This window comes from Acanthaster planci, linkage group LG15, assembly GCF_054643075.1.
Source record: "Acanthaster planci isolate LZ-2023a linkage group LG15, COTS_SCS, whole genome shotgun sequence".
Classification (NCBI taxonomy): Eukaryota; Metazoa; Echinodermata; class Asteroidea; order Valvatida; family Acanthasteridae; genus Acanthaster; species Acanthaster planci.
The window spans coordinates 13,717,895-13,728,883 of NC_141791.1; the positions used below are offsets into that span (position 1 = coordinate 13,717,895).

At 42.7% G+C, this 10,989-nt stretch overlaps 2 protein-coding genes across 3 annotated transcripts; one reads left to right on the top strand and one right to left on the bottom strand.

Moving 5' to 3' along the window:
• Positions 1-6,991, bottom strand: katnal1 (katanin catalytic subunit A1 like 1). 2 transcript variants are annotated; one of them, XM_022234157.2, is made up of 11 exons: positions 6,885-6,991; positions 5,940-6,106; positions 5,561-5,751; positions 5,018-5,216; positions 4,717-4,841; positions 4,249-4,354; positions 3,518-3,676; positions 3,109-3,235; positions 2,701-2,835; positions 2,110-2,236; positions 1-1,567 (listed from the first exon to the last, which is right to left on the bottom strand). In XM_022234157.2, the coding sequence occupies exons 2-11, from the start codon at positions 6,099-6,101 to the stop codon at positions 1,369-1,371; spliced, it is 1,530 nt and encodes a 509-aa protein (XP_022089849.2). In that variant the 5' UTR covers positions 6,102-6,106; positions 6,885-6,991; the 3' UTR covers positions 1-1,368. The 2 variants fall into 2 exon arrangements, with proteins under 2 accessions (XP_022089849.2, XP_022089848.2); XM_022234156.2 differs by lacking the exon at positions 3,518-3,676 and adding an exon at positions 3,730-3,888.
• A 358-nt stretch (positions 6,992-7,349) lies between these two features.
• rwdd1 (RWD domain containing 1) lies at positions 7,350-10,847 on the top strand. The gene is made up of 7 exons (XM_022234158.2): positions 7,350-7,551; positions 8,049-8,117; positions 8,427-8,560; positions 9,227-9,376; positions 9,754-9,877; positions 9,972-10,034; positions 10,254-10,847. Exons 1-7 carry the CDS (start codon positions 7,479-7,481, stop codon positions 10,328-10,330), a joined length of 690 nt encoding a protein of 229 aa, XP_022089850.1. The 5' UTR covers positions 7,350-7,478; the 3' UTR covers positions 10,331-10,847.
• Positions 10,848-10,989: the final 142 nt, after the last annotated feature.

Genomic DNA, 10,989 nt, shown 5'->3' on the forward strand with positions numbered 1-10,989 from the left:
TTGGATTAATAATTTATTTTAATAAGCTCACAGCAACCACCGGCATAAGCAGTTTGGAGGAATAACTCCAAATTAAATACATGAATATGTATTAATGTATGAATTATGTATTAATCTTCTAACCCAGAAGGGTCACATACATAATACACGCAGAGTGTTCGACTGAAAAACGTGTATACACATGCATGAAACTAGGAGAAATAACTGAACAAAACGAATCTCTATATGTGCATCAGAATTCATTTCTCCAGAAGAATGATTTTTACTTTTACAATTGGTGTGATCTGAATGTATTACCAAAACAATGGAAAAGTTTTTCAGATACAGTCTGAGCGGAATTTCTTTAAGTAAGTTTTCGTGTCAATGGACAAATTATTTAATCATCACAAACTGTTGTAACCAGATAGAATGTCTTTGCTCCTTTGTTTTCAGGTATTAAAAAATTGTGAACTTCACAAAACTTAGCATTTGAAGGCCACAGCATAAGCTAGTTAAATCTAGCTTATGTTACTACCAAACTCGACGTTTGGAACAGCCTGCTCACTGGTCTTCCACACCGTACAATTCATCGTCGGCAACTTGAACAGACTATCACCGCATGTCTTCTAACAAGCTCCAAAAGAACAGATCAGAATATCGCCGCATGTCTTCTAACAAGCTCCAAAAGAACAGATCACATCCTCAACAAGCTACACTGGTTACCGATCAAATACAGAATTCAGTTCAAGATCCTCCTTCTCACATTCAAGACACTCCACGGCTCTGGCCCTTTTTGTTTAACAAACATGCTGCAACCCCACTGGGTCAGGTCCGGTCCGAAGTCAACAATACCCTTGTTGTTCCCCGGACTCGGCTGACCAGTTATGGAGACAGAGCTTTTTTTCTAGCATTGCACCTCACTTATGGAACTCCCTGATCATTTAGGACAAGAACATGACATCAAACATTTTCAGCAGCATCTCAAAACATTCTTTATCTCACTAGCTTTTTCATCCTGAACACAAAATTGAGTTTTCGCTTTCTACCTTGGACCGGCGCCTTTGAATGTTTACAGATGAAGTGCGCCTTATAAGTGCCTTATTATTATTATTGTCTAAGTATGATTAATAATGGAAAAACATCACACGAATAACTTGATAGAGACTTTTCAGATGTTCTTGAGGGGACACTCCAAGTCATTAATGTAGAATACACTCAAAATAACTTCAATTTCATAAACTAGGTGGCTTAGAAATCAACAATGAGAATAAGTAAAATAAATGTGAAAATACTAGGGTGCCATGTAAAGTGCTACTTTACATGAAAAAACTGGTTCAAATCTTTTGTGCATCTTAAAACCGCTGTGTGCGTAAGGCACTTAAGGTGGGGTTACGCCGATCCAAATTCATCCATCCATTTCTCATACTTGACCAGATCCTCTTTCCCCACTGTCTTGTTGACCTTCTTGATGGCCTCGCGGAAGTCGTCCATGGATGTGGGCTGGTTCAACTCTTCCTTGGGGATCAGGCGGATCTCCTCGGGCCGAAGGCCCTGAATGCGACGCCGCATGGCCATCATGGAGGCGTCCCTGTGCATGATGGGAAGGAAGGGTGGGGAGAGAGAGATCATCCTCATGTCCGGCTTCCAATCTCATTTTCCAATGCTTGCGAGTGACTGACACTGAGGCACAGGCTATGCAACATTGCTCGCGATGGTTAGGGGAAGCCTGCAGCGATGCAGATTTTGTCAGAGGAACTGAGCGTTTGCTAGGGCTGGGTAATGCTTCGCTGAGTTATTCAATGAGATGAAAGAATATTTATCTGAGTGCAAGCCACTGGAGGAAGCTAAGGGATATTTGACATGGCTACAATAGTCTAACATGATTCAAGATCTCACCACTCTTTTCTCAGAAGAATTGTCACAATTTCAACAAACGTTTAGCTTTCAAAAAGTCTTAGCACACCGGTAAATTGCAACTTGGCTTTAAATGAGGAGGCTTGAGCAGTGTACACGTGAGTCTTAACTCGTCTCCATAAACACTTTGAGCTGTACCTTGTCGTGCATTACAGAAACGGTCTGTGGTCAGGAGATCAGACCTGAAGGCGTCTGAAGGAACAACTCTGGCCTTACCTGCAGACATTCGTGATATCGGCGCCTGAGTAACCCTCCAGCATCTTGGCAATTTCTTTCATGTCGATGCCGTCTTCCAGAGGCACCTCCCGGGTGTTAATTTGCAGCAGTTGCTCCCGACCCTCGGCTGGCGATGATAAACAAACATCAACATTTATTATGTTGCACTATATCACTGACGGCTAGCATTGAAGAGCACCCTCTACTTATGATAAGCTGTTACATAACTTACTTCATCAAGACTCATGATCTGATCAGCAACAGTATATTAAATGCTTTTCAAGTACCGTCATGTAACAAGTTCAGCGTAAGGACTTTCCAGCCACACTTATGTAAGAAGCCACAACTGGATATAGCTCTTTTGTTAACTTGGTAAATAAAATCAACAGGAATGCACAGCGACAACTGTTTTTCCAGTGGGGACAGCATCTTTTGATATATTACTGATTAAGCCAAGCAGGTGTGAAATCTCGTTCAGGAGAATACCCAGATAGCACTGTAACGTAAGTACCTTGCAAAATGTAATAACCCCTGGCAAGATTATTGGCAAAGAAAGAGGAAAGTTTGGGTACGGTGAGGTTGGAGACCTACCGCAGGGGAGTGGAATGTAAATTCTTTTCTCTAGTCGACGCCTCAATGCCTCGTCAATGTCCCAGGGAAAGTTGGTAGCTGCCAGGACCATCACTGTCTTTGTAGAGTCATCGCCACCTGTGGCGCCTGTCACACCTGTTGTAAACAAACAAAGAACACAATAATTACGAACCAATAAAGTATTTTCAAGAAATAAATAACCAACTGGGCAGCCAGTGTCAAGGTAAATGGCTGCAAAACAAAAGATTTATTCCTGAATTTAGTCCAAATTCTTGACTTTGAAGCAAATTTGAATCAGAAAACTTGTACCAAAATGTTGTTATTAATATATTTACAAGAGCAACCCAGGGCACGCAAGGGGTAGAAACCCACTTTTTTGTTTGTTTCAAAGATGGTGTGTTCACTTACCATCCATTTGAATTAAGAGTTCTGCCTTCACCCTCCGGCTGGACTCGTGCTCAGAGGCCCCACCCCTCTGGCTGCAAATGGAGTCGATCTCATCAATGAAGATGGTGCTGGGCGCGTAGAACCGTGCCTTGGTTTGGGGGGAGGAAGGTAAATGTGAGGGACTTGGATTACATTTATCGTCTACACTGATTCCGATTGCTAATGAATGACTGAAATTGATCAGGAAAAGCAAACAAAAGTGTAACAAGATGGTTCTTGTTTTGGCATTCTCAGTAAAAAAAAAATGAAGAAATCCTTCTCTTGTAAATTTCTTTGACAGCATGCAATACATATTTCCAATCAGGTTTGTCTGCTTCAGAGATCGTGCTCCAAAATCCTCGCAGTTTACAAATTTTTAACAGATACCTACCATTTCAAACAAAATTCGCACCAGTTTCTCCGACTCGCCGTGATATTTGGAAGTCAGCGTTGAAGAGCTGACATTAAAGAATGTTGTTCCGCATTCGGTGGCCACGGCTTTGGCCAGCATTGTTTTGCCAGTTCCTGGTGGACCAACCATCAAAACCCCCTGGTACAAAGGAAAGGATACATGAAAGAGAAAAAGACTTGGCTCCCACGTACCATTTCAAAGAGCAAGCGCATCAGTTTCTCAGATTCCCCACGCCACTTGGACGTGAGGCTGCTGGAGGAAACGTTGAAGAAAGTTGTGCCGCATTCGGTGGCCACCGCTTTGGCCAAGAGTGTTTTGCCGGTACCGGGCGGGCCAACCATGAGCACACCCTACGAAAATCAGAAAATAAAGCTTGCTCTCACTTTTCCATCCAAGCATGACGTCAACCAGTTTTTGTCAATTCTGTTGGCACTCCAGACAAAAATTGTCTCAACTTTATTTTAAGAGTTGACAAGATTCACCAAACAGTCAAGGTTTCAACTGATTTCAAAAAAGTTACTCTCATTTTGAATGTAATGGTCTGAATGAAATTATTCTGGCATATTAAGCAAAGTTTAAACTGTCCTTTACAGCAAAAAATACTGATGAACCACATGCTGCATGAGAGCGATAAAAGACTTCTTTTGAATTCAAACAAGACTGCGGCAGGATTTTAGCTCACGGTGTACATGTATACTTTTGTTCTTTACCTTCCACGGCCTACGGATTCCCTTGAAATAGTCTGGCATCCAGAGCGGTAGAACTACAGCCTCCTCAAGCAGCCTCTTGGCTTCAGTCAAGCCAGCTATGTCACTCCTGAAAGGAAATAGTGAGATGAATTTACCTTATTGGATCTCGTCGACACATGTTTTGATGATACTCTAAGGCTTGTCAGTTGCTTTCTGGCTGCTGAAAATGATTCACATCCTGGGGGCAACTGACATAAAAAGCCAGGTTCATTTGAGGTGATGTATTCCAAACATAATTTAGAGGATTAATATTTGAAAAATGGCTAGCTTGCATAAATGTACCTTTTTTTGTAATCACACTTGTCATGTGAGGGCAAGCAAGTAGGAAGAAAACATGAAAATTGGAAGCTCCCAAAACTGTGCATGGAGTCTTTTAATTTGCAGTTTTCAACAAATGACCAAATCAGCTGATCTGATAGGACAACTCACCAGTGGACATTCGGGTTTTTCTGTACAATGTCTCGCTCCAGATTTTCAGCCAAGTCCTTGTCGTAACCAGAGGGGTCAAATTTCTTCTCGTCACCTTCCTCGGCATTTGCTGAGCCTTTGGCATCCTGTGATAAAAGCGAACAATGACCAAGTAAGTAACCAGCCAGTGAGATCAACTACAGCACAATTAAGGCTTGTTTATTTACAATCCCTTTGTTTTTAGTGAAATGGGCCAAAGACACAAAAGGAAACTTTGTGACAACATCTCGGATAATTCGAACCCAGAGATCTTCTCACTGACCCGATCTCTGCGATTGACCTTCCTGTCGTCCCGGCCACCACCTCTGCCCCTGCCATCGTTCCTCTTGTCACCGTAAGAGGGACCACGCCCACCCGATGGGCGTGGCTGCTCTCGTGCGGGTGCACCCCTGGACGGCTTGCTAGGTTCGGACCGCCGCGGAGGGTCCTTGCGGGCTCCTCGCTGATACTGGGGTGATGGCCTGAGATTAAAGAGAAAAACATGAGAACCTATCAATGTAATATTCAAACAAAGTTTGAACATTCAGCGAATGACCTCTTCAATGTGACCAGGTCTATGTCTATGAATACAGTTGACATACAGTTGACATGGTAAAGCTAATTTCTCATACTAATTTCAGCAACTTAACCTTTTCTTTAAAAAAAATATGGCTCAACGCAGAAGGCTCAACGACATCAAGAACTATCGCTGGTGATCATGAATTGTGAGAGGGTGCATTTCAAACAAATCAGAAACTTCAAGAAGAAATTTGTGTTGAAGATATAACTGTGGAGATGTTCACTGGACATTCTTTCCACTTCCCACCTGTGCTCCACTGGGGTTGGTGGTGGCCAGACATCGGGATCTCTAGGGGGTTCCTGGGGCTGAGAGTAAGGTGCTGGCTGCCTATAAGCTGGGGCACTGCTTGGGGGGTCTACTGGGTCTGTCTTGAAGCTGTTCAGTGTCTTACTGATGTCTTTGACGTGCTCATACTCTTGGGCCAGATCTTGTTTCACCTAACGGATGTAAGGAACAACGTGAGTTATCAATCTACCATCCTTATTCAGAATCTAATTGCGTATGTTAGCAAGGAAAATTTTTGAATCCAACCACTGTGTTTTAGCCGACAGGATATTCTTGTCGGATCTCAATTTGAACCAACTTAGCTGTCTTTTTTTTTTAACAACTTGCTCACAACACCAACCTTCTGCCACTGATGTTTGCGTTCCGGTTCCCTGATGTTAACCAGAAGTTTCTGGATCTGCTGAAGCACTCCCTCGTAGTACACCAAAGATGTGTCGTAGTTCCCCAGGAGGGCGTATTCACGCCCCATCTTGGTGTTCTCACATATCTCTGTGACGCTCATGTTATCTGATTGATAAAAAAATCCAAAGTTTTAATTAGTTGGCCTAGGCCTAGTATTAGTAACAGGAGTATAAATACTAATACTAGGCTTACACGAAACAAATCAATTTTGATTCTTCAGTTCTTACAAACATGACAAAATGAATAATGCATAACACATCTGTCATGTCTGTAAAGGACCCTAGGCCTAACGTTACTCATTTGTTCTAGCTACATTAACATGCATAAAAATGTCAGCAGGCATGGCAGGTCAGTGACGTCACGGTGACATTTACAATCTGACCATGCTGACAGTGACAATGTCATGACATGCATGAATGTAGGCCTAGGCCTACATGCCCGTTTGCGTCCTTCCTCAATCCTCCATGGTTTTTTTTACACCCAACGTCCAAGTGTTATCATGCCATTCATGGTTATACGACAAGCATGACAGGCAATAGGGGCCAAGGGCCTGTCTACAGGTCTATGCAACCCTGCCCGACCAAAATAATGCGCTCACAGCCACGCTTAAGTGGCTGTACATCACATAGGCCTAAACACAGTGCAAAAGAAAAGCCTGACGCAGCCGGACATGACGGAGGCCCAACGACCGCGACCGCCCGCCAGCCAGTGGAGAAGCTAGGCGGCGCGGACGGGTAAATTGACGCTAAAAAGGACTTGAATTTTAGTCAAATTCGTGAACAGTAACGTGGCAATTCAGGCCCAAAAATATGATACAAGTTCCCGTCCATTGCCTCCCCAAATATTTCACAGACAAAAATCTGTAAAATTTCGTTCAAATTACCTTGGTCTTTTGGGGCCTAACGGGCGAAACAATTGTTCATGTAAACTGACGACGTCGTTGCTGCAGCAAACGTGTATTTGAAATAAACTGATCATGCGCAAATTCAGTTGATTTGAATACGGCGGCCTCTAAGAAACCTTTTTTGCCAAGCAATGTACTGCATGCCCATTATGTGAAAAAAAAATTCACAATTGCTTGTCACTGGGTGGAAAAATAATGATATCCCTTTTTTGAAATTTGTCAATTTTTTCATGGGAACGGCTACGTTCAGTCTTTATGGCTAATTAATCCAGAACTGTCAGAAACCTCACGAAAGTTCTAAATAGGGCCTACCACGAATCCCTTGAAGTTGGACGATAACAGACGGACAGGTACCCTGTACCAAGCCTCGTTTTTATAGTATTACCACCGAAGGGAGTCAGACTATACAGACAGCATTCAAGGGTTCACATTGTACGTGTACTTGAAGTACACGTACACGTACACTGTACATGCCGGCCCTATGCGCCACTCAGTATGCGCTTCGCTGTCTGGGAAGTTGGTGAAAATCGTCTTTTTCCTTATTTCATCCTCTGAGTTTAGCAAGAAACGTCCATGACTGACTACCAGGAAGAACAAACAAATGAGATCGCTGCTTTGGAATCGATTTATCCTGAGGAATTCACAGGTAGGGATACAATCTATTTGCGGAATTGAATCTGCAAACTGTGTCACGACTGCCAGTGCATTTTCAAGCGTGATCAAGACGATTGAAATTGAACAAGGTCAAGTTTGTAATCGGGTCATATATCACGACTATTTCTTTGAGAAGAGTTCCATATACGGAAGACAGTAACTATTCCCTACAGTGACCTAATAGCCGTCTGAAAGTAAAAACATATCCCGAAAAATTTAGGACGGTTGACTAGGCTAGTGCATATTACTATTAGTACATGTAAGATAAAGCACTGGTCTCATCATGCTCATAGGGTTTGTGCACAGGGTGTCTAGTGGCATCCATATATGGAAGTCTTTCCAGTCCTTTTCTTTTTTGTTTTCTTTTGTTTGGTTTCATTCTTTCATATTTTGGTTTTTTGTTTTGTTTCGTTTTGTTTTTTTTTTCGCACGAATCAATAGTACAGCAATGAATATACTTATCTTCTCACGGTTCAAATTCACTACTAGTGCTGTCGGATGATCCACATTGCTTCCGCATCACCGTGCGTTCAGAGGATACTGGAAATGAGGACGATGGTAGGTTACCTCCCCCCCCAACAGCATGCCCCACCCTTTCCCAACAACCAATGAAAAATCTCTTTCACTTGAATAAATAATTTCAAACATGTCAAATGTACAATCAATTTAATTAATCAATCTTTGTGCCCAAAAGGCAGTGGTACATTCTTTCTATCCCCACAGGGTTGTATATTCTTCATTTCCTTCAGAATCTTCCAAAAACCCTCGGTGGACTTGAGGGATCTCGGACTGAAAGGACATTTTTGAGCATTGATGAATTCATTGCTTAGGAAGTTTCATTATTAAAATTGCGTCATTGATTGCCAGAAACCTATAGCGCAACCCTCCAGTTTACCTACACACCAACCTACCCGGACGAGCCCCCTCTATACGAGGTGACAGAAGATGGGAACGTGGATGAAGATGATCGATCCAAAATCACAGAAACACTGCAGCAACAGGTATCTGTTCTGACCAAATGGAACGTTCTAATAATGTTGCCATTAACCCACTGACAGTTGATTTTAATTGGGTTGAAGTCAGGGTTGACAAATTCAACTGGAAAAGTGATGTAGCACTGTGGATTAGCTTTTGCCACTGGAAGAACGAAGGTCTAAGTTTGAAAGTCCACAATAAAAGGAGGGTTAGTGCTTCTGAGAAAGTATCTCCCTGTTTCAAGGACCTAGAATAGCCACCTCCCTACTCCAGGGGGAAGATGTCGTACTTCCAACATACAGTATATATCAAGCTAGCAACCGCAGACTTCTGATGAAGCAAATTTCACTGGTACCCACAAAAAGGAGTCAAACAGGACTTTTTTATTCAATAATTTCATTCTCGTTTGCATGATCAGATGCACACTCCAACTTGCCCCGTTTGAAGTCTCAACCAACCAACTTTTGCATCCATCAATACTCTTCATGAGTAGAATATGAGTAGCCTGATGAGGAACAAAAACTCACCAAAAAAAGTAGAAAGACAAGGCGTTCAGAGCACACATAGAATCAGCTGGCTACTGAAACATTAGTGTCTTATCTGTATATAAAATGTACAGCGGTGCCTCTGAATGATGGATTCTGTTGGATACCTGTCCCCTTATAAACGCTGTGATGTATTTGTCATTGTAGATCGAGGAGAATCTCGGCATGGCCATGGTGTTCACGCTAGTCTCGGCCACCCAGGAGTACCTAAACAACAAAGTTGATGAGGAGAGAAAGGCCGAGATGGAGGAGAAGAGACGGCGAGAGGAAGAAGCAGATCGGTTGAAAGAAGAAGAGGTAGAGAGACTTGGAGAAAGAATGTCTCAAATTGTCAATGTGGAAGCAAATGTCAAAGAGAACATGCTGAAATCACTGAGGCCAAATAGGAACTCTTAATCTATTTTAGGACCTTTTGGATGAAAATTGTTGTTTTGGCCGTCTGTTTTAAAAGTGAACTTACTTTCCTCAATGTTGTACAGCAGTCGACAAAAGACTCTTTTAAGTGTGATTTGAAGCTTTGCGTGGTGCGATACTGAGTTTTTTGGTGCGACACACAGGTTTTCAGTTGTTTCTGACCTCAAGTGTTTTTCTCACAGTTGCTAAACCTAACAATATCCATTGAAGGATTTGAGCTAATGCTGTGTTGTTCCCCTTCCCCAAATCGCGGTCTGCAGGAGCAGAGATTGAAAGGCACGCTGGTGACAATAGAGTCCTTCCTGGCATGGAAGGAGAACTTTGACCAGGAAAGGTTGACAGAGAAGAAGAAAAAAATGACAGAGCAGCCCAAGAAGCTGACAGGTAAAGAAGCCATCGTGGACTCTCGTTGAAACCAATGTAGAATTCTGAATATTGTACACACTAATTTCTCCTTACTCTTTTTATTCTACTGCAGGAAAGGAGCTCTTTGAAAAGGACCATAATTTGTACGACTCCGACATGGCCTTGCTGGATGAAAGTAAGTCATTCCTAACTGACAGAGTGATATCATTTCTGAAGATTCTACAGTGCTTACAGTACGGTAGACATTACCTGGAGTTTGGAGGCTACTGTTCCTAGGTCAAATGTTTGCTTGCATTTTCGAATAGACCTTCTGATTCTGTCAGAGACGTCTTTGGATTGAAAGCTCTTTTTGTACGATTAAAACAGCTAATTTGTTTTCTCCTGTTTTTCCCAGATGACAGGGTTGAGGTCGATGAATCACTCTTCCAAGAGATGGACGACCTAGATCTTGAACTTGAAGATGAGGACTAGGCAATCATTGGAGTAAGATACCTCAAACATCATGAGAGAAACAGTCGAGGCAGTAGTCTTCTCATCAGCTTTCTTTGCGGGCTCCACAGAACATTTTGTCTTTAAAATAAAAAAGCACAGTGGCAAATGCTGATGCGAGTCTTAGTGTACAAGCGCCCTAGACCAGTTTAGCCACTCATTGTGCTCAAAACTCCCTGAGATTTTGCATGCGGGCTCCGTGCCGACGTTTCCGTCACTGGTGACAAAAAACAGGAACGCCACTGCAGTTGCGTGTTAGGCACGCTGGCAGACCACGGGTGGATGCGTTTTGCATGGATGTCACTTGCGATGGTGCGCATGCAGTAGGGTTGGCTCAACAGGGCATCTTGACTGAGTGACTAACGTCCCTCATTGAGCACAGAGCCCACATGTGAAGTAATACGCTGATCTGTTGGTAAAAGCCCTGACAAAGTATTACAGCTTGAATCACTCGGGAAGTGATGGATACAATAAACCTTTTGAGTTGCACTGAAACAAACAGGTGTTTCTGATGAACAGTTCTTTTTGTTGTCCTGCTGCCTCTGATGCTAAAGACCATTCACAGCTACACCGAAAGACCTGTAGTGTATAACTAGTTGAAGGACTGCTGAATTCATTTTACAACTTCGTCAAAGTGCTCT